This window comes from Camelina sativa, chromosome 4 (assembly GCF_030686135.1).
Source record: "Camelina sativa cultivar CO46 ecotype springtype chromosome 4, ASM3068613v1".
In the NCBI taxonomy this organism is placed as follows: Eukaryota; Viridiplantae; Streptophyta; class Magnoliopsida; order Brassicales; family Brassicaceae; genus Camelina; species Camelina sativa.
Window position 1 is genome coordinate 18,730,683 of NC_141883.1, and position 22,880 is coordinate 18,753,562.

The 22,880-nt window shown below is 35.6% G+C and overlaps 5 protein-coding genes and 1 long non-coding RNA gene across 9 annotated transcripts; all 6 read right to left on the reverse strand.

Moving 5' to 3' along the window:
- Positions 1-4,849: 4,849 nt before the first annotated feature.
- Positions 4,850-5,958, reverse strand: LOC147945939 (uncharacterized). 2 transcript variants are annotated; one of them, XR_015596164.1, is made up of 2 exons: positions 5,800-5,958; positions 4,850-5,185 (listed from the first exon to the last, which is right to left on the reverse strand). It is a non-coding gene; the product is annotated as an uncharacterized LOC147945939 (long non-coding RNA). The 2 variants fall into 2 exon arrangements; XR_015596163.1 differs by having other exon boundaries at positions 4,850-5,221; positions 5,800-5,924.
- Positions 5,959-7,513: 1,555 nt separating this feature from the next.
- On the reverse strand, positions 7,514-10,358 carry LOC104783865 (uncharacterized). 3 transcript variants are annotated; one of them, XM_010508968.2, is made up of 2 exons: positions 9,725-10,358; positions 7,514-8,316 (listed from the first exon to the last, which is right to left on the reverse strand). In XM_010508968.2, exons 1-2 carry the CDS (start codon positions 9,946-9,948, stop codon positions 7,662-7,664), a joined length of 879 nt encoding a protein of 292 aa, XP_010507270.2. In that variant the 5' UTR covers positions 9,949-10,358; the 3' UTR covers positions 7,514-7,661. The 3 variants fall into 3 exon arrangements, with proteins under 3 accessions (XP_010507270.2, XP_087366455.1, XP_087366454.1); XM_087510329.1 differs by having other exon boundaries at positions 7,514-9,572; positions 9,725-10,332; XM_087510328.1 differs by having other exon boundaries at positions 7,514-9,593; positions 9,725-10,310.
- Positions 10,359-12,127: 1,769 nt separating this feature from the next.
- Positions 12,128-13,370, reverse strand: LOC147945940 (uncharacterized). Its single transcript, XM_087509421.1, has 2 exons — positions 13,262-13,370; positions 12,128-12,645 (listed from the first exon to the last, which is right to left on the reverse strand). The coding sequence occupies exons 1-2, from the start codon at positions 13,368-13,370 to the stop codon at positions 12,128-12,130; spliced, it is 627 nt and encodes a 208-aa protein (XP_087365547.1).
- Positions 13,371-15,005: 1,635 nt separating this feature from the next.
- LOC147945941 (putative LRR receptor-like serine/threonine-protein kinase At3g47570) lies at positions 15,006-18,220 on the reverse strand. Its single transcript, XM_087510326.1, has 2 exons — positions 15,686-18,220; positions 15,006-15,593 (listed from the first exon to the last, which is right to left on the reverse strand). Exons 1-2 carry the CDS (start codon positions 17,052-17,054, stop codon positions 15,232-15,234), a joined length of 1,731 nt encoding a protein of 576 aa, XP_087366452.1. The 5' UTR covers positions 17,055-18,220; the 3' UTR covers positions 15,006-15,231.
- Positions 17,222-18,404, reverse strand: LOC147945942 (uncharacterized). Its single transcript, XM_087510327.1, has one exon. The coding sequence runs from the start codon at positions 18,260-18,262 to the stop codon at positions 17,288-17,290; it is 975 nt and encodes a 324-aa protein (XP_087366453.1). The 5' UTR covers positions 18,263-18,404; the 3' UTR covers positions 17,222-17,287.
- A 909-nt stretch (positions 18,405-19,313) lies between these two features.
- Positions 19,314-20,928, reverse strand: LOC104780522 (zinc finger CCCH domain-containing protein 42). The gene is made up of 4 exons (XM_010505025.3): positions 20,536-20,928; positions 20,344-20,453; positions 20,046-20,233; positions 19,314-19,959 (listed from the first exon to the last, which is right to left on the reverse strand). The coding sequence occupies exons 1-4, from the start codon at positions 20,706-20,708 to the stop codon at positions 19,495-19,497; spliced, it is 936 nt and encodes a 311-aa protein (XP_010503327.2). The 5' UTR covers positions 20,709-20,928; the 3' UTR covers positions 19,314-19,494.
- Between the last annotated feature and the right edge of the window lie 1,952 nt (positions 20,929-22,880).

Below are 22,880 nucleotides of genomic sequence, written 5' to 3' on the forward strand. Positions count from 1 at the left end.
AAAAAAACGCTAACAAAAATAAAAGAAACACAAAGAAAGAAGTTCAAGTACGGGCGTTTCACAATCATTGAAGATCAAGAAGTCCTTGTACGAAGAAGCTTTTCTTTTGAAAGCCAAGAATTATTGTTTATTAACTTAAGAAAAAAAAAGAAAAGTCTTGATTAGAATAAAAAAATTTCGAAGCAAAGCTCTGCTATTTCATATCCACGAATTAATAACAATAACAGGTTTACCGACTACAATATGAGCGATTAAATGTCGGTAATCATGTATACGAAAATGATTAAAATCAGAAACTCTGATGATCTAACTAAAGAAAACTCAGACAGTATCAAACCCAAACAAAAATAAGGTTGTAATCAGCAAATGAACTAATTCATCAAAGTCAATCTAAACAGTACACTATAATGATGGTTAATATCAGTTCCACAGAAAATCAACATATGGCTTTATATATTAACACTAGGAATTATACCGCGCTACGCGCGGGTTTGTTTCACGTTTAGTTGCATCAAAACTATTGAGTTATAATAATGTTTCATGCGGGTTTGTTTCACATTTTGTTTTTATTTGTTGTTGATTGTTTTACATCTAATTTTTTGTTTCCATATATTTGTGGGGGGGGGGGGGGGGGGGAGGGGGTTTACCTGTTTTTGGGTTTTTTTAGAGTTTGGCTTGTTTGTTTTTTGCATAATTATACTTTTTCATTTTTTTCATTTTTTTTTTCTGGTTAGTTCGTGTTTTTATAGATATGTTTAATTAGAATTTATGTAATGTGTTTGATTACATTTTGTTTGTAAATTTTGTTGTTGAGACATGGTTATTTGGTTTTATATAATGTTTATTTTTGTGATTATTTTTTTAAATATATATTTCAGTTTGTTAATATTTGTTTTTTTTTCCTTTTTTGGATTATTGTAATAAAGGTTGTTTGGTTTTGGGATGTGTAATAGTTGTAAAAATGAATAATTTGTTATATAAAATTAACTTGTTTACAATTTATCATCATATGTGATTATAAATAAATTAAAATACTTCTTCAAGTTTTTTTATGTAATTATACATATTTAAAAAAATTCCTTAAATTGACAGGAAAAAAAAGTTTCTTAAATCTTTTATTAAAGGCTAAAGTCCTCTAACTTTTTATAAACATCTAATATATTTTTTACCACCATTTGCTTTATATATTTAGAACGATGTCAAACGAACCTTACTCGGAATTTTAGCTCCAATCCGCATAGTTCTAAATCTATAGAGTTCTAAATGTTGAACATGATGGTAAAGATTTTTTTTGAGAAAATTTAAAAAATAATATTGGATAAATTTTAAAACTTATCTCTAATTTTTTAGGAGACTTCGTCTACATTGTTTTTCAGAAAAAATGATTTACATAGATGAATTAATGTAATCGTTATACAACTGGCTTCAGAGCTATGGTGGAGGTGAAAAACAACCTGAGTAAAATATTTGAATTTAAACCAAACTTTGCTAACAAATGAGCAACATAGAAGGTATGAGCATGAAAACATCAATGAAGTGAGGTCGAAGCAGAAGTTGGGAAAATGATAAATAAATATAGAGAGAGCCATAACTAACTTCCTAGAGAATACGCTATGCGCGGTTTATTTTAAATTTTTATTTCTGAAAAATTAAGACGATGATAAACTGTTAGGCTATTTTGTTTCGTATTTTTTTGTTTTTGTTAACGATATAGGCTAGTTTGAGTTCTTTCTTTGGCTTTTGTTCACCATTCAACCAAGAATAAGAAATTATATTAGTTTGCTGAGTTCCTGACTTGTAAATTTTAATGTCTATATATATTCATTTAAGACATTCAGTTCAAAATATATCTTGTAAAGCTTATATACAGAGTGGTAATATTTTTTTTCATGATGAGAAATGAATTAAATTACTTTTTGTTTTCTTTGGATAATATTGTGCGTGTGACTGATTAAAAGTATGAGTAACATGCTTAAACTTAAAAAGTATGGCATCTTAACTTTGTACAATTACTTACTAATCGATCCCGGAGAATAATAATACATGTTTTCATGTGACAAATGAATTGCTAAACACACCACCTCCCTCACATTCGTATTCTTGTCATTCACGTGGTTATTTGTAAAATGAAATATTTTCACTGTAAATGCTCTAATCTACTATATTTTACAAAATAAAATTAAAAAAACACTTTCATTCTCTCCTGAATCGCCAGCCTTTTGCTAACACACCATCTCCCTCACAGTCTTTTGTCTCATGAATTGATCATCATCAGCTTTAGATTTCATGTTACTCACCTTGGGTACTTCCTCCTGTCAATACTTAGATTTCATGTTGCTCAGCTTAGATTTCTATATAAGCACTCCTTTGCTATATACATACATGAATGGAGGCACTAAAGAACAAAATAAAAACCTCACAACACAAAAGATCTTCCCTACAATAGTTTGCACTCCTTTGCTATATACATACATGAATGGAGGGAGGCACTAAAGAACAAAATAAAAACCTCACAACACAAAAGATCTCAAAAATTTGCCTACAATTTTTTTTCTTTAAGAAAACCTCAGATATACACACAATTACACATAAGTATCAATCTCCGGGTACGTACCTTGCCTCGAGGAATTCAACTATAGTGAGTAATATACGTTCCTGATGCAATATTAAAGCTTAAATATTATGACCTTCGATAGTTAACCCATTGAAGAGAAATAAATTTACATATTTACCAAATATTGGAGGCAAAGATTATAAAGTTGCGCCATTAATAATTAGAAAAGAGATAATCGACGACATGTTTGATAAGAGCATTGCTTCATTTGGCGTAGCCACCTCCTTCACTTGCACAACCAGATCCTTGACGGCTTGACCATCACATTCTTTTAATCACCTCGTTTAAAAAATATGATCCTAAATCAGTAAATTGTATTCCATCCATGGGTATACGATTCAAGAAGGGTAACTGCGTCTCTTTACAAACATATATCTTCTACATGCATACATGACGTCTCTTCATAAGGTGATCAATGGATGCCTCATAAAGAAGATTAATGTCATTCTCAGAACAGTCTTTGTTATGCAAGTCTGAAGAACAAAAAAAAAAACAATTCGCTTCCTCAGCTTAAGAACACCAACTCTCCAATGAGTTTATCAAACAATTACAAAATATGCAGGTTTTAAAAAATATATTAACCATTATGAAAGTCCTGCATGCCCTTGTTTCTTAGTCAATGACTATTAGTCAATAATTAAGCACTTGACAGGTTATGTGTACAAATCTTGGCAACCATGCTAAATTCCTAGCAAAGATGATGGTGTACGAAAACAAATTGTTCCTTAATTTCCCTAAGCAAACCTAATATTCTGGCTTAAATTGAAACAAAAAAACGAAACACTAATTTGAGGATAGTATGAAGGCAGATGGAACATACTCAATGGAGAGATCCAATGTCACTAAAATCTGTGGCGAGGAAAATGAAAACAATCACTTGACAAAGGAGGGAGATTTTCGCCGAAGAATCAGACGTAGCCCTCGTACCTAGGTTGAATGGGATTGAATTTATAGATAGTAGAGTAGAGGAAAGTGATACTTTCAATAGATTTAGTTTAGAAGCTGGTACCTGAGACTTCCGCACTTGTTTGTTGTTGAAGATTTGTTGATAACCCATTGATTCATACTTATTTGAAACAGATTCTTCCCCGTGGTTTGAAAGAAATGATGACATAACAGAGTTGAACATAATTCCATTGATACGAAGATAAAGTGTTAACCTATGCTCTTCAAATTCTCCTACGTTTAAGATCCAGGCGACGGAACAGAAGAAAATTGTCAGGCTCTCTAAAAAGTATATTGAGTTATAGGAAGAGGGAACGTCTTCAGTTATACTAAGACCATCTCCAATGGTTTTCCCTATTTTTTTCCTCTATAATAGAGATCTTTATAATAGAGGTGAGTTTTACTCCAACCCACCTCTATTCTCATTTCCTCTATTTTAGAGGAACCGTTTGTAGAAAAAAATAGAGTTCCTCTATAAATAGAGGAAAAAATAGCAATCTCTATTTTAGAGGTGAAAAAAGAGGTGGATTGCAGCAAAATCCACCTCTATTATAGAGGAAAAAATAGAGGATCATTGGAAATGCTCTAAGACGGAGCATCCTTGAAAACCTAGAAGTACATAACTCAGCTAACGTGGCATCATAAGTTTTTTTTTTCTTTTATTGCGAATGTAGAACCTGACGTGGCAGCTATAGGAGGATGAATAAAAATGTTAATGTGGACACTCTCAAAAGGCTCAAAATGTCAAAAATATGGGTTTATTTCGAAAATATGGGCTTATTTCGAAAATATGGACTTATTAAACAGAGAGATATGCTGACGTGGCAGCACCAGGAGTGAAGAAAGTGAACTTTATATATACTAGGTTAATACCCGCGCTATGCAGCGAGTTGTTTTTTCAATATAACTATCACTTATTTACTATGAAATTGTCGTCTCAGTTGAATTATGTTAGCTTATTTAAGCTTTGGTTTACTTTTTGGGATAGCTTACTATAAATAAATTCATTTTTATGATACACTCCAGATAACAATATTCTTTTTAATATGCCTTTGTATACCACCATATTTCAAAAGACTGGTGATATAATACATATATACACGGTATACCCGTATATTTATATAGAATACTTGTATCTCGAGAGTCTTTTAGTACATGGGGACACCTTTATGATACAATGATACAAGTGAATCTTTAGACCATCTCCATTGATAAGTTTCTTCCCAAGTTGCTAAATGAAATTTTAACTACAAAAAGGTACAATTTCTTAAGCTAAGAACTTTTAAAACATTAAGGAAAATATATGCCTCCATTGATAAATTTATAAAGAAGTTTCTTAACAATCCTTTTTGAAACAAAAAACAAGAAAACTTGTTTTACACACCATGCATGACACAAACTCAAATTAAATAAACTATTAAACTTAATGGTAATGCTCTCAGCGCGCTGAGTAGAAGAACACCCAGAAACCTTTCTCGTTCACACCTTGAAGGCCTTGAAGCACAAGATCAGTAACTACGGCTCTGTAGTGACCAAGAACAACAAGAGACATACCAGTTACGTTCAGCATCTGAACTTTCACTTTCGTCAAGTACGAACCAGCTTGAGCCAAGAGGAGGGCAACACCTTGATAACAAAGACATGTCCACAAAACGCAAGAAACTCACATAATAGAGAGAAAAAGCAATCAGACCATACTATAACATAAGCAGAAAAAACAGAGAGACAACCATTGATCACAGACCATAACACAAATTCACCAAGAAAACAAAAACACAAACATTGATAACTGATCATAGACCATAACCATCAATCTCATAAACATTAGACCAAAACAAAAACACTGATAATTGATCACAGACCATAACGCAAACCCATAACAGCTTTAAAAGAGCATAACACAAACTTGATCATTGATAACAGAAGATAACACAAACTGATTCAAGCTTTAGAAGAACATAAACACAAACATTGATCAAGAACATAAACACAAACATTGATCAAGAACAGAAACACAGTATCTCTATTTCAATATCTCTACCATCTGTTGCAAGTTTTCCAATTAATCTCACAAAAAAACAGAGAAAAAAAGGATCAAAATCAATCAAACTAATTTTACTAATATCAATACCCAAATCATAAAACCCTAAATTTGCTAAACATCAAATCCTAATTCAAAAGACATCAATATAACCCTAAATCAACACGATCTTCACTTCAAACTTCAGAGAGATGCGTACCATGGGAACAAAATTAGAGCATCCTTGAACCAAACACATAGATTAGATATTGAGAACGGTAAATATATCTGAAAGGATTGTTTGTTTTAATATTTTTAATTCAAATATCAAAACAATTAAGTAACAGTTTTGATCGATATGCTTTCAGTTTCAGAAATCAGGAACAATTGAATCACACCAAATTAAGTTTAATCGATGTAACCGAATCGGTTTGCTTCAAACTAAACCGAAATTGTAGTAATTTCTTCTTTTTCTTTTTTTGTCTAGTGGTATGAGAAGAACAACAAATCCAGAAAATTATGTGACGTGGCAAAGAAAAAGCTGATCTGTTATAATTTTATTGGTTAATGATTTTAACTGATGTGTCAATACCAGATTAAAAGTTGAGGTTGAAGTGTCATACTATAGATACATTTAATTATGACAATTAGTGGACTAAGCGACTAACTCAGTGAGTATGTACTATGTATGATATATGAATTCAACCCCATTCATCAGAGACTAACCAAAATAGTTCTCCATCTGTCGGAATGAAAGTGACTCCCATCTGCACTTTTCCATATTATTTTTTGGATTACATTTCTATCAAAACGTACAAGTCAAAGGATCACTGGTAAGTTTAATTCTTACAACCTTCATGTTTGGAAAATAATTAAGAGAGACGGAAGAGGTAAGAGTTACATAAAAGAGAGCACCAACCTAATTAAAGAGTAGCGATGGTAAGGGTGTCACATCTACCATCATGTCACATCTTGTTGATGATAAGAGAATTTACGAAAACAAAGACTGGATTTACAATGCCAAGTAAAGGAATGAATATATATCGCAGATTCTCCGCAAATAAACACCACACGAAAAATACATAACTTAAGCAATGCAACATCATCTGTTTTGTTTTAACATCTAATCGAATATTCAAAAAATATCAAAATAGAAAATCTACACATTGAGACGATTGCTCCATTGAGAATTGAGACATTAACGTTACAAAAATATGGCAGGCCTGAAAAGTGAACCATAACAACTAAAATAGTTGAACAAATTCCAAATATATTGATCTGAAAAGGGGCAATTGAACAGGTTTTTTTACATAGAGAAGCGTTAATTCAGAGGGCTAAACAAAGAGAAGCGACGATTTGGGGAAGGAAGAGAAATGCCTTTTCATTTAATAAATTAATGACATCAGCTTAGATCTAAACCGTTGGATAAGAAAATAAAATAATTTTATCCGTTGGATTATAAAGATGACGTCAGCAGTCCCTAAAAAACGAGTTTGCTATTATATATAGATTGTAGGCCTCAGATTAAGGCTTTTTAAGTGGGTGGGCAATTTTGTAGATGATTTACACTTCAACGGCTGGTTGTTCTTTTGGTTTTGAAGAACCTCTCTCTAACTGAGATTAACTCCATTTCTGCCTCACTTGCTGCAAGACGATTCATTGGAGATTCTTCACAACACCTAAGTTGTTGACTGGTTCTCCCGCTACCTCCCGCAAACACAGCGTTTGCGGGTGGTAGCGGTTGCTAGCGATTGAAACCAATCACATAAAACGCTCTCAATCGCTCCTAATCGTTCCTAACCGCTTCAAACCATTGAATTCTAAAAGCTGCTTCCCACAAGCGTTTGCGGTTGCGGGCGATTGCGGTTGGAACTTTTTTTTATATATAAAAAACTTAAAAGAAATCAATGATAATGAAATTCTTTTGTGTTATATTTTCTATCTAACCATTTTACTCATTAAGGATGGAAGAAAATGAAGTACAGATACGATTACAGAGATTATAAAATAAACAATTAGAAGAAGCCAATGAGAAGCTTCCCCAGCAAGAGAGTAGGGGAAAAGCTTGCAGTAGAGATAGTCCTATGTGACTACATTCGCCTTGATGCTGGTGACTATATCCTCAAAATGCTCAATATGGTCTAAGGGCTTCTCATGTGGCAGATTCTGGAAAGGTCTTTGTCCAACAAGAGCAAAGTAGGTGGGCTTCAACTCAAAATCATTCCTTGGGAATGGAGGAGGGATAATTGTGGAGCGGTTCTCATAGAACAAGTCTGGTCTGTTGAAGTCCGCAAGAGTCTTAACAAACTCTCCATTGTTGTCCCATCTAGCCTGAAAGTTTTGCTGGTTGTTACCATCCAAATCCGCACCATTCGCACCTGCTCTGGCATTGCGTCGATCGACGTCAATGTTGCGTCGGTCGATGCCTTCTTGGTTGCGTCGATCGATGCCATCATTGCGTTGGTCGACGCAACGTGCATTCTTATCGGCCACGACGAGTTCTTCCTGAATAAACTGTCCTTCAGCATCAAGTTTCTGGCCTTGCTCGTTGCACACATGACCTTCTTGATTCCTCAAAACTCCAGCCTCATCTGGTCTCAATATGATTGGGTTGACCATCTTTGCTGATTTGGCTGTTTTCTTGTTGTCACGCTCTAGTTGTCCTAACTCTTGGTTCGTAAGCTTCACAACTGGACCAGTAGGTTTCTTCCCGGTGTTAGGCTTAGGAGGCATGTACCTGAAACACACAAGAGAAAAGAAAGAAAAGCGTGTGAGTAAAATAGAAAAATAAAAAATTAGACAAAATCAAAGACTTTAATCTAATGGTGAATCAAAAGAGTCTCCGGCAACGGCGCCAAAATTTGATATGCTCAAATTTAAACCTGAGCTACTCTCTCAAATTAAGAGATCAATTGTATTACTTAGGGATCGAATCCACAAAGACTCTAGATTCACACAATAGATTTAGTAATCTTTTGATTATGCTAAACCAAAATGTTGTAATTAAATTGCAAGATTAAAACAGAAAATAAAAGAGTTGTAAAATTCAGAAGGATGAAACGTTAGGCCTATGGAAATTCTCAGAAAATCATGGAAAATCAGATCAATTAATTAAGCAAGCAGAATTTAATAATTAAGCACCGTTCTTGAACTCTAAACACAATTGTAAAATAAATCAGTTCTCACTGCAAATATTATCTAAATTTTAAAACCTGAAAATTCAAATCTCTTTGCAAAATTCAAGTTAAAAACCAGCAATAATATCAAGTTTAGATAAGTTCACAAAATCACTAATTCAAATCTCTTTGCAAAAAGTAATTTTGCTCACCAAAGGTTTTTGTCAGGAAAATCAATTATATTCTCATATCAATCAATAATCCTAAGATCTAAATCCAGATGACTAATCAAATATCTAGCATTAAGAACAACCTATGGTGAAGAACAAGAAAGATAATGAATCTAAACAATTAATCAATCTAACAATCCATGAAATCTCTAATGAAAAACCCTAAACCTAACAAGCAGATCTACTCAGACATAATTGTAAGAACACAAATCATGAATAAAATATATAGCATTAAGAGATTAAAAGAAGAAGAAAAGGAGTTCTGAATCTTCTCTAAAAGAGTCTTTATTCTTCTCTCCAAAAACACTCTAAAATCTCTTAGGGTTTTCTCTCTCAAAAATTGCAGGAAAATAAAAGTTAAGGGCTAAACAATGACCATAAAAATCTTATATATACTAATTTACACGAATGGGGCCTTAATTGCAAATAAGGAAGCTTGGGCAATTTTTGTAAATCTTCTAGAACTTGTGAGAAAACTTCTGAATCGGCTTGTGGCTCCATGTCGATCGATGCCATCATTTGCATCGATCGATGCATACTTCTAAATTCGTCTCTCAACTTCGTAGCTCAGTCTCAATGTTTGATTATGCTCTAAATCTTCCTATTTAGCTCCATTATGTTCCATCCGTGCCAGTGATTATCTAATCCTATAAAGACTCAAAAACAAACTAGAAAACAAATCAAAAGACTCAAAAAACACACTTATGTCATGGCTAAAAACAATTAAAAACCATGATATATCAGGTACTACCAAAAGAGTTATCATCAAGATCAAGTGATAAGAGAAACGAGAGATTACCAACTGAAGGTGATATCACTCCTCCCAATTGCAATCCTCCAAGGTCCAAACCAGTAACTCTTCTTGTGTTTACGGCCACATGTTACCCCCTTCCAGCTGCAGAGAGGGAATGAGTTGTTCCATGAAGACAAGATAGCTCGTTTGTTTTCAGAAACTTGAGACTTGAACTCGAACAACGCTTGCTTATCAATTTCATCAGTAAAACCATGTGCTTCAAGTAGCATGAGAGCACTAAAGCCAAGAAAAAAATACCAGTCGGTAAAAGCTTGTGGTGCTTCTCATTTTTTGCTGGAAAGTGAATATATATATAAGAGACGAAGCAATTGCCAAATGCCTCTAACTTGTAGTGATAATGGAACTGAACTTGAAGCAAAATAATGTACCACAGAGATAACTGCATGAGATTTCCTAAATATTAGTCAAGTATAGTCGACTGCCTAAAAGTACGCAAAAAAAAAAAAAAAAAACATTTTCAGTTGTCTTTAGTACTTTTTCTATAGACATAATGATGTCTGAACATTATTGAAAGCAAGAAAAAGAAAGAGTCTCATGCTTTTTGTTCTCCTTTTATTTTGTTCATGTGTGTGTGTCGGTGAGATGCTTTTGGTGCTTCTCATATTGAACGAGAGTGAAGATAAGAGACGAAGCAAATGCAAAAATAATATATTTTAGTGCGGATAATAAATTGGCTCACAACCCTCTAGAATACGACACACTGAGATGGACTCTTGCCATCTAAGTCAAGTAGTTTTGTCTAAAATTTAAGCGAAACAATTTCAGTAGTCTTTACGAGTTACGACTTTTATTTTGTGTCTACACGATAGACTCTATAGAAATCGTTTATAAATGTAGAAATTGACCAATTTATAAAGTTTCGTGTTATATATTGCCAAAATTCTCATTTGCAAGAAGATAATAAAATTACAAAGAGCATGAAACTTTATTATTCTGATCGAGAATTGTTCTGGATCTTTTTTTGCTATTTCTATGTGAAACAGAGATCAGAACTGTCCAGAGGAGGTTTGAGTTCGGACCGATTATGGAACCATATTGAAAAATAAGGTTTTAGTATAGTACTGTGCGGTGTTTTATGTTATACAAAGGGCAAGTTGTTCTCTAGAGAATTAACCTTTTTTATTTCTTTCTCCAACCCTTGACTCTCTTTGTCGTTTCACTATCTTCTCCATATTCCCTTCTCGTTATTATGCGTTTCTAAAACTCTTTTCCGTGTTAGTGTTTTGTTCTTGTATTACACTAGAAGCCTTTGCTGCAAATACAGAGCATTGTAGAAAAGAAAAACAGAGAATTACATGAGAGCATGGAAAGCAAGTAAAGAAAACAGTCTCATGCTTCTCATTTTTGTTTCTGAAAGCTTCTCATATTTTCCAGGAAAGTGAATATATAGGAGACGACGCAACTGAAAAATGTCTTTGAACTTGTGGCGATAATGCAACTTGGAGGATTACATTAATGGCTCCCAACCATATAGTGAAAAAGTTGCAAGATTTTTCCATATTCGAATGTTTATTAATCTATTATATATTGCCATGAAAGTCAAGTAGTCAACGGTCTAAAATTTTGAAAAATGCTCGAGTCTTCACGAACTTGTTGTAGACATCGTGGATTTATAAAGAAATCAACCAATCGACATATTTAATTATTATAATTGCAATGACATTTTAAAATGTGAAAAGAAAAAGAGAAACGTAACCAAAGTTTCTTTGGAGTCACTGTCATCGTTTAATTTCCTGGACTGGCAAGGCAATAATTCTGGGACGACATGTTAGGTTTATATGCCTCAAGTAACATTAAGGGAAACATACTGAAAGAAAGTACAAAAACAGTCTCATGCTTCTGATCATATTTGTAGAATAGTGAATATAAGGGACGAGAAAACCAAAAGCATACGTACCTTGTGTGGTGGTAATGCAGCTCAAAGATAACATCATGAGATAGTAAGTAATATATTTGGCTCACAATCACATTAAAAACTTCCAGACCGATCCAAAATGGCATTGGACTCTTTCCGTGTAAGTCACGTAGGGTCAACCGTACTAAAAACATACTATATAATTCACTAGTTTTTACTTTTTATAAATATCGTTGTTTTTTTTTTTTTTTTTTGCCATCAATCCCATATATTAAATTATCGGAGATGACTCTTTTCAAGAAAGAGTCATATAGGTACCAATGAACTTACATGGGAAAAACAAAAACTTCGTGTTCTTGCACATTTCGCAAGTTTATCGGCACGGATATTATCCTCCCGAGGAATGTATCTAATATTAAAATTAGTAAATCTCTGAAATGAATAAAATCCTTCAATTTCGACGAAAAGGTCGGCCAATCTTCTATATTGAACGTCATTGCTAAGAGGTCTGAACAATCTGTGACGAAGAGAGCTTAATCCAAGTCGAAGCCTAATAAGCACTCCATCACCCAGAGAAGGGTGTCTAGCTCTACATATAACGGGGATAGACTTCTACGCGATCCTTTCAGCCCTAAATGCAGAATTCTATCCCCAATCAAAGCAATCCAACCATGCCCACTCCTATCCTCCCCTTTATGCCAAGATCCATCTATAAAACATACAAGAGAGTCATGTTGAAGTGAGGACGAAGGTATCCCAACTCCTGCGGGTTCTGGTGATAAGTCTCTATTATTTGCTCTTCTCCACACTTCTTCTTCTTGGATAGCTTTATCCAGAGTATCTAGCGGAGACTCAGAAATATCTTCAAACACTTTTTTGTTTCTTGCCTTCCAGATGTACCACATCAACCAAGGAAATGTCCGCAAATTTTGGTCCATCGCACCGAAGTCTCTCCCCCTCTCATACAGAAAATCAAGGTTGCTATAAAGAGAAATTGAAGGAAACACCATAGGATGGGTAGAAATTGCCGATAGGGCCCACACTTGACGTGCTGGGGGGAATTCAAATAGCATATGATTTATAGTATCCACCTCTGCTCCACATCTAGGACAATCCTTATTTCTACCAATATGGCGATAATGCAAGCGTTGGCATGTTGCCAAGCACCCAGTCACACATTACCACACGAAATGATTTAGCTTCCGTGATGTTTTTAACTTCCATGCTTGCACCTTGAGTGTTGTAACACTAGACCCCTGAGAAGGGAGGTCGCAAATAGGGCGAGAGATAGCTCTCGCGACTTCGTATCTGGATTTAACGGTATAGTTCCCAGACTTTGTCAGGGTCCACGAATACCTGTCCCTCGAGGCATTCAAGCTCGATTTAATTCCCAAAATAAGGGTAATATCTTTCGGGAGGAAGAGTTCCCAGAGACGCTCTAATTTTCACTCACTCTCGTTGTTTAGAGAGCTTTATGTTGAATGTTGTATAGATCTTCCTGCGTGAGATTTGAGAGTGGTGATTCAGAGAAGATGATACACTGATCATTGCTTTGTACTTCGTTCTTCATTGAGTAATAAAGAGTAATCGTATTGAGATTTAGCTTGAGAGAGGAGATCGCATCTTCAAACTTATCACAGCTTAGAGTTTTCATAATCTGAACTCACTTAGTTCCTCATACAGATCACTGTATCTCCCTTTCTTTTTTCGGTTTAGGTCATGTTCGTTTGGTGAACCAGATGCAATATCTGGATGCAAATGCTTATTGTTGTTCATTTAGTAACAATTAAAAACTCATCTGGATACAGTATCTCGATACATTTTAAAAACTCATCTAAAAAAACTGAATTTCTGGATGAGATTTTTTAGAGAGTTTGGATGAGGTAAACTCATCCATAATTTGTAAAAGTCAAAAATACCCCTATTTCAATTAAATAATTACAAAATATTTTTTCTCAATTCTAAAATACATACCACTCTAAAATTCCAATTCTTCACCCACCAACCTGCAAAAACTCATTTTTCTCTAAAACCGCAAAATCTCTTTTTTTCGCCAAAACCGCAAAATCTCGTTTTCACGCCAAATCCGCAAAATCTCATTTTCCCGCCAAATCCGCAAAATCTTTTTTTCCCGCCAAATCCGCAAAATCTCGTTTTTCCGTAAAAACTGGAAAATCTCGTTTTCCCACTGAACTCGCAAAATTTTGTTTTCCCGCTAAACCGCAAAATTACGTTTTCCCGCCAAAACCGCAAAATCTCGTTTTCCCGCCAAAACCGCAAAATCTCGTTTTCCCGTAAAACTGCAAAAAAAAATTTCCCGCCAAAATCGTAAAATTATGTTTTCTCGCAAAAACCGCAAAATCTTGTTTTTCCGCCAAAACAGCAAAATCTCGTTTTCCTGCCAAAACCACAAAATCTTGTTTTCCTGCCAAAACTACAAAATCTTGTTTTTCCGCCAAAACCGCAAAATTACGTTTTCCACAAAAAAATGCAAATTTTTTTTTTCTCGCCAAACTCGCAAAATCATGTTTTCCCGCCAAAACTGCAAAATTTTGTTTTTCTACCAAAAATGCAAAATCTCATTTTTAAATATTTATTTAATATATATATATATATATATGAAAATAAACAAAAAAAAACATAAGTAAATTTAAACCACTAAAACATATTCAACATAAAATAAAGGTGTTTTTGGTATTTTACATATATTGCATCCAGATACAGATATCAAATTACAAAACAAACATAATTGAATCCATATACAATTTATACACACATGAACCAATAATAGAAACGAATATCATCTAGATGTTGGTCCACATACTGCGTCTTGATACTATATCATGATATTTTGTCTACTTCAACAAAACGAACAGTGCCTTAATAATCTTTCTCCACCAGAAATCCTTAGGAGCAGGCTCTTTTGGTCTAGAAGTAGAGATGCAGGCTATATATCTCTGTCCACAGTCTCTATAAGACAATGGAACTCTCTCCCATGTCTCTGTTCTTGATATGGCATCAAGAGCCGCTTCTAGCCAAACATCATACACTTGAAACTCTTTACATGTAAAGTAATCTCCCATTTTCTCTAACTAGAAAACAATAGCTTGAGCGAAGATAATTTAGTTTTTTTCTCTCTCTTTAAGTCATTTAAAGCAGAGAGAGAGGAGGATCTCGTAAGCCTAGTTGTGTGTGTTGTCGTGATCGCTTCTTTGAGCTACGATGCATAGAAGAAACTTTCTTACGGAAAATTAAAAAAAGACGAACAGAACCTGAACGCACGCCTCTGTTTTAACAAAACTAAATAAATGCAGGGTGGAAATCATTAACTGGACTGAAGAACAGAACACTAAAATTCCAAATATAGTTGGAAATTTAAAAAAACGTTCATATTCATTTGAAAACTGAGAGTTACTGTAAAGCCGGTAACACAACATTTGTTGCACATAGCACAACATTCATATTTTGTCTTCACAAAAAACAAGCATTCATAATTGCAAGCCTCCTAGCTTATGTGTAATAGAGAGAAACATAAACCATACATTATGATATAAAATACTCTATAAAATATTACATAGGCTTAAGTATATGCCTATATAATTAGGTTACAAAGTCTGTAGAGGAAACCATAACCACTTCAGCTTCTGGATGTTCTTCTGGTTTTAAAGAACCTCCTTCTGACTGAGAATAACTCTTTTCTTGCTTCACTCATTGTCAACCTATTCGTCGGAAATTCTTCACAACACCTAAGTCCCACCTCCAACACCTTTGTCAAGCATTCTGCAGCAGGGAAACCGACTCTAAGACCTCTGTGAAGAAGCAATCTGTCTGCTATGTCCAATACTCTCTCAGGCAACGCTGACTTGGTGTAGCTATGTAAAGTTACATTTCCCTCAAATAACTCATCCGTTGGTCGTTTCCCAGTGAAGATTTCTAAAAGGAGAACCCCAAAACTATACACATCACCATAAATTGACGGTTGTCCTCCCATTCCATATTCTGCACTATAATTCACAGATACAAGCTTGTTATTAGAGAAATATACTATTTTATTTTATTCAACATTACGTAAGAAAGTGTGATAGGTTTACCTGGTGCAGCATAGCCGATGGTTCCTCTAACGCCGGCCGAGCTGAGTTGGTTGAGGTAAGACTCTTGATCCAAATTATGGAGCAGCCGAGCTAGACCAAAGTCACTAACATGGGCTGTTAGATCATCGTCTAGAAGGACGTTGCTTGGCTTAATATCGCAATGAGCTATAGGGTCATGAGAATTAACATGAAGATAGTCCAAAACAGAAGCCAAGTCTATCGCAATGTTAAACCTTTCAAGAAGCGTCAAAGGCCTCGAGGTATCGCTGGTCCCTTCTTGGTGAAGCCACATATCCAAACTTCCATTTGGCATGAACTCATACACCAGAGCTCTGAATTCATTTCCTTTGTAATCAATGCTCGAACAAGCTGTTACAAGCTTCACAAGGTTGCGATGCCTTACACCCTTCAAGGCTTCACATTCTGCGATAAAGCTCTTGGCAGCTCCATGCTTCTTGAGATTTAACACTTTGATGGCAACAGCTCTATTCTCAAGGCCGAGGGATGCTTTATACACAACACCAAAGTTCCCTGACCCAATTATATTTCCCATAGAAAACCCACCAGTTGCATTATGAAGCTCCTCGTACCGTACCCTTTCATATAAGGGCAAAATATCCATGGTTTCTCCGTTGCTTGCCCTGTTGTTTTTGCTCCGTTTCTTGAACCAACATAAAAAGACTATAGCCAATATTGAAACTAAGACCAAAGTCACACCTACCCCGATTCCAATGACGACTTTCTTTTGCACTGAGCATGGTTTTAGGTGTAGTTCAGGAATGCCCCCACAAAGATTTCTGTTTCCAAATATTGAAACTTGGGTAAAGTATAGATATGTTACTTCAACAGGCACTGGCCCCTCAAGATTATTTACAGAGAGATTTAGATACTCAATGGAGGAGAAGTTTACAACATATACAGGTATAGGGCCAGTGAGATTGTTGTTGGAAAGATCCAGGAATCTGAGGTTCCTCAACCCGCTGAGATCTATGATGGTTCCTTCAAAGAAGTTACCATTTAATTCAAGCTCTTCCATGCAGAGACAGCTCCCCAAGGTTTGCGGTATGTTTCCTGATAATTGGTTGTGTGAAACATCTAGTTGAACAAGATTGACCAACTTTCCTACTTCACTTGGGAACTGTCCAGTCAGATTATTATAAGAAATATTTAAATAAACCAGAGATCGAACTTCCATGAGCTCCCGAGGTATGGAGCCCCTGAGCATGTTGAAATCCATCCCAAGGAAAAGAAGGTTACTGCAATTTCTGAGGCTTGAAGGGATGCTTCCCATGAAAGTATTGTCGTACAAATAGAGTTGCGCTATCATGGTGAGGTTTCCAAAGAAAGATGGTATGTTACCTGCCAACATATTCGACTGTAGGTAGAGCCTTTCTAGTCTAGAAAGCTTCCCAAGGGAGGAGGGAAGTTCACCTGTCAACAGGTTCTGTTCCACCTTGAATGCTCGGAGGATTTTAAGGTTTCCGATGTCAAGAGGAATGCTACCAGAGATGCCATTTCCTCCAAGGGAGAGATATGTCAGTTGATTGGAGAGATTGGCTATGGAAAGAGGTAAGTCGCCTCCAAGTCTGTTGTAGCCAACATTCAAAGACTGCAGTTTTTAGTGCAATTACTTAAACTGCTAAGAAAATCAAGATCTCTCCAGGAGTAACTTCCTAGGGAATTATGACTAAGCACTAGTACTTCCATATTCTTTAGTCTTCCAAAACTTGAAGATATACTTCCTGTCATCTGGTTTTCCGCAATCTCGAAGCGCCGAAGGGAGGTAATATTGGTCAGTGTAACTGGAATTTCCCCTTCGAAATCGTTAAGAGACAAGAATATTTCTTGAATGTTTGGGAAAAGTTTATCAATATCAACTCTAAGTTTACCGGAAAAGGAGTTTTTGGTGATTGATAAAAACGAAAGTGAGGATAGGTTGCAAAGAGCATGAGGAAAGATACCCGAAAATTTGTTTGTCGCTAGCTGGAGAAACTTCATCCGCGTCAGTCTGGACATACTATCCGGGATCTCTCCTGTCATATAGTTACCCCCGACATCAAGCTTCTGGAGTGATGTTAGGTTCCCAAACGATGCAGGGAACTTCCCATGCAGGTAGTTTCCATGGAGAGACAAAAGGACAAGCAGAGGAAGTGAACCCAGTTCAGAAGGAACCTCGTGTTCAAGATTGTTATAGGATAGATCATTGGTCAAAAGGGCAGAACAGTTGGATATGCCAAGTGGAATCACACCTCCAAGAATGTTTTTGCTCAGGTTCAAAAATTGAAGCCTGAACAGCTTCCCTACCTCAAGAGGGATACTACCATAGAGAGAGTTGTCTGCGAGACTAAGAGATTTGAGGAAAGAGAGATTACCAATACTGGGCGAGATCACACCGGTTAGTTTCATCCCGCTGAGGTCTAAACCAGTGACTCTCTTGTGTTTGTGACCACACACAACCCCAGTCCACTTGCAGACAGCAAAGGAGTCATTCCATGAGGCCAGGACAACTCCGCTGTTCTGTGATAGGTTAGACTGAAACTCGGAATCTGGATGGCTGACAACAGAAGACAAGAGCATGTAGAGCAAGTAAATGAAATAGCACAAGGCTCATTGAAGGAAGATACATTTCGATAAACAATTTTTTACTTTGTGTGCTGAATGCACCAGTTTTGTCTTTGTTTGTAGGAAATGAAGACAACTACTAGTGTATTAAAAGGACAGAACCAAAGAAATATGGCAGTAACCATTCAAAAATACCTGCATCAGTACGAGTAAAATTATGGAAGAAATTTCAAGGAAAGAAACTTGCGACTGGAAGCCACCAACTAGTCAACAGCAGTGGGCGGTGATGGAAATAATTTATTAAATTTATGTTAAAATTTGTTTCGAGTCGTCTTGAAAATGAAAAGAGTGATCCGCAGTGTGAAGTGTGAACCTTATGCGAGACAACCTTTATGAGCAAATAAAAATCTTGAGCCTCTTGATCCCTATGTAATAATGAGGAAGCATACAAACTTCCAGAAACTGGCAAATAAAGTGAGGATGTTCCGAAATCATGAGACCTACAGCCTGTGGTATGACATATTGAATTATTGATGGTCAAAGTCAAATAGAGCAATGACTCATTCTCGCATTGCCTCAACTAATTTATTAACTGCTTCATTTCGTCCAAGTCAACTGTCAAAGGCTCATCATATAGTATACTTTTACTAAGGTACACTAATTAATCAACACTGATAGCGACCACCATTCTTAGCAATGACCATGGCATCAATTATTTTGATATACACCGACTTGATTCTACACTGTTTTCAGTTTAATTGATGCGAAAATATATCTTAGTCTTACCTAGCAGAAGAAAATTCAAATATCACTCGATAATTCTCTGTTCAGTTTTTTATAGACAAAGTCAATAAGAATTGCATTAAAATGAAAAATAGTTGCGGCTTACCTCTTTAATTTGCATATGACAGGAACAGCAAGCACTGCAGTGATCCATATTCAAGGAGAGCCAGAACTACTCATCTCTGTAGAACACCTGAGTCTGTAAGCACGGGTCAACACAGCCACTAACAACAAAGTATACATACATGAGATAGCAAAATGATTCTGTAAACGAACCAAAAAGGATATAACGACTTCTTTCATTCCAACAGTAAAACAACAAATATCATGACAAATATAGAGTGACAGTTTACAGAATGTAGCAGTTTTTATAGCCACAAGGAGAACTCTCTTGGAAAGAACAACATAGCTCATTCCCACAGACTCAAGCTACAGCTAAAAACCATTGAATACTATCTACCCCTTTAGCGACGGCGATCTTCCCTTCTTGAAGAATCCCTATCTTGCCTCGTGGATGTATCCGATCGCCTACTTGAACCTCTTTCCTCCCTGTCGTAATGATCTCTTCTGGATTCCGCCTTCGGTTTCTCCCGATCATCTGTTCTGGATCTCTTGTCCTCCCTTACATAATCAACATCAGCATCGTGTCTTCTAGATTGCGAATCATCATGCCGTCCTGATCTCTTTTGTTCCCTCCTATCATACCTTGGCTCCCTATCCTCCCTTTCCACTCTTTCTCTTTCTTTAGGGCGACCATACGAAGCATCTCCTCCATGACCCTTTTCTCTGTAACCTTTCTCTTCCGCATCAGGTTTGAAGTCTCCTCGCTGGCCAAAACTTGTACCACCCTTTTTGGCACCATTAAACTTGTCATGATCCCACTTGGAACTTCTATCCTCTTCATGACCCCAACCAGTATTTGCAGCTCTCTGTCAGGGTTCAAGAAAATAAATGTTAACTTCTATCAAGTATTAATCATAAACCATAAACCATAAGAATAAGTTAGCTTACTTACTTTTTCATCATGGGAAAATTTGCAAGAATCACCACGAGTACACTCTCCTCTCTGAAAAGCTCTGCATACACCACGAGCCTCTCTGTTCTGCCGTTGCGTCTCTTCATCCTCTTCTTCTCTCTTAGTGTATTTACCACAATGATTCACCTTAATGGTCCGCCCCAACAACTGAGCTGCATTCAAATTCTCTGCAACCACGAAACAGAATCCAATTACAAAATTACAACACCTAAAAAAAAAAGGAAGAGTAAAAATCCACATGATGAAACCAAATAATGCAAGGAGTCATGACACTAACCAACAGCAAGAATGGTACTTCTCTGATCTTCATACGCAATAAACGCAAAACCCCTAGATTTACCAGTTGCCTTGTCTCGAACAAGATTGACATCAACAATTTCACCATATCTACAAAACAAAGAAGGCATAAATAAGAAGAACTAAAAAAAGACCCAATTGGAAAAATTGAAACTTGAACAACTACACTTACTGTGAGAAGACGGCGAGGATATCACCTTCCGTGAGATCGAACGGTAGCAATCCGGCGTAGACATAAGCAGAATTTTTGTACTCAGCGTGCCATGAAGCTTCGTTAGAGATCCCTAAATCTGATTCCTTTGCGTTTCTACTCTGTATTAGCTTCACCTGCGTCAATGGATTCATCCTTTCAAAATCTCTCTCTGCGGTTTCGTGGCCGAGCAAGTTGAATGAACCCTAAATCTTAAGAAATCGAGATCGATCGAGATTACCTGAGCGAGTCGGGTTTTCTAATGACCCGAGCTCTTACTAGGCAACCGACCCAGATTAAGGCCCAATTATTTTATCTAGGCCGAGCGGATCTTGTTGATTTTGTGGTACATATATTGTTTGTGTACTTATTTTGCAAGTTAGGTTTTGCTTACGCTAGTTAAAAGGGTTTACTTTTTTTTAGGGTTTTGTAAAGAAACAAAGTTTCGTACGTACTTAAATAATTTGGTTAGAGAATTTTTGAAGAAGACGATTGAAGTTGTGTATTCGACTCCTGTGCATCCACCAGAAGAAGAAATATTTTACTAGTATTCAGTTCTATTAGTATACTTCGGGTGATTTTAAAATATTTTACAACACAAATATATTTTTGTGTTCTTAAAAATATAACAACATTTATCACCGGTAAAAAAGTTGGAGCAATTGATTCTTCTCTCCCAATTCTGATTTCCCAGGAAAATATATATTGATTGAAGAAAGTTGGATTTTATATATAAAAAAAAGTTACAGTTCATCATCTTTTGTAGTTGTATCTGACATTTTTTTTTTCTAAAATCTTTCAAAATTTTACCTTTATCTTAATACTATTAAAAGATAAGTACAAAATTGAAAATTGCACAAAATTTCCAAAAATGCCACTCAATTTGGCATAAAACAGAGACATTATTGAAATCGTTGGGGGTAATTTTGCCTAGTAAAAACAATTAATAGAGCAAGATCCGCGTCTACAAAACCCATCCGAATAGGTAATCGGATCCTCATCATCTCCTTAGGGCATGTTTATAGGGAGATCAGTTTAGGGTGTTCGTAGAGTATAAATATTGTGAAAATAATGTAAGATCAGTAGTTAAGAACTTTGGTTAAGAAGTTAGTTATTGGGAGAACATATGTAAGATCTTAAGATTTAATAATATAATATTCTTATAGAAATTTAAGAATGTTTAATAAATACATAGATTAATGTTTAATGAAAAATTTAAGAATGTCTATTACTATTTAATAATATAATGTTTATTAATATTCTTAAACATATAACAATTATAAAAATAAATAAAATAACATTTTAATTGCAAACTTATAAAACTTTTACTAAAATTCAAAATACAATGCCATATTTTTATGAAACCAAAAAAAAACATTGTAAATAAAATTTAAAAAAAAACAAACAAACATATTACTTAATTAATTAAACAAGACAAACATTTTATTTAATTAATACATAGATTAATGTCCAAATTTATTCCATATATTCTCAATCAAATCCTCCTTTAATTTGCGATGTGCTTGTTTATCACGAATTAATGTATGGCCATCACCTAAACCCTCAAGATTTGAAGACATAGTTACTGAAAATGTAAGATCCGGAGTAGTTCCAGTTCCATCTTCTTGTTGGAATTCTTGTTCGTCATAGAGTGTGTATGAATCTCGTTCGTCTTCGACAATCATATTATGCAGTATGAGACATGCTCTCATAATATATGCAATTTTACCCTTTGACCATAAAAGAGATGGATTTTTAATCATGGCGAATCTAGATTGCAGGACTCCAAATGCACGCTCAACATCTTTTCGTGCACCTTCTTGACGTTCTGCAAACAATCGATGTTTCGGGTGTTGTGGTTGTGGGATGGATTTAACAAATGTTCCCCATTCGGGATAAATACCATCGGTCAGATAGTATGCCAAATTATACTGATTTCCGTTGACATAGTACGTAACTTTGGGAGCTCGACCGTAAATTATGTCATTAAATACTGGTGATTGATCAAGGACATTTAAATCGTTACAAGTACCTGGAGCTCCAAAAAATGAGTGCCATATCCAGAGATCTTGTGAAGCTACTGCCTCCAAAACAATTGTTGGCTTATCGGTGCCTCTTGAATACATTCCTTTCCAAGCGGTTGGGCAATTTTTCCACTTCCAGTGCATACAGTCGATGCTTCCAACCATCCCGGGAAAACCCCTCTGTTCTCCATAAAATAGTAGCCTTTGAAGATCCTCTGGTGTTGGTCGGCGCAGGTATTCAGTGCCATACAAGTCAACTATCCCGACGACAAAATGTTCCAAACATTTACGAGCAGTGCTGGC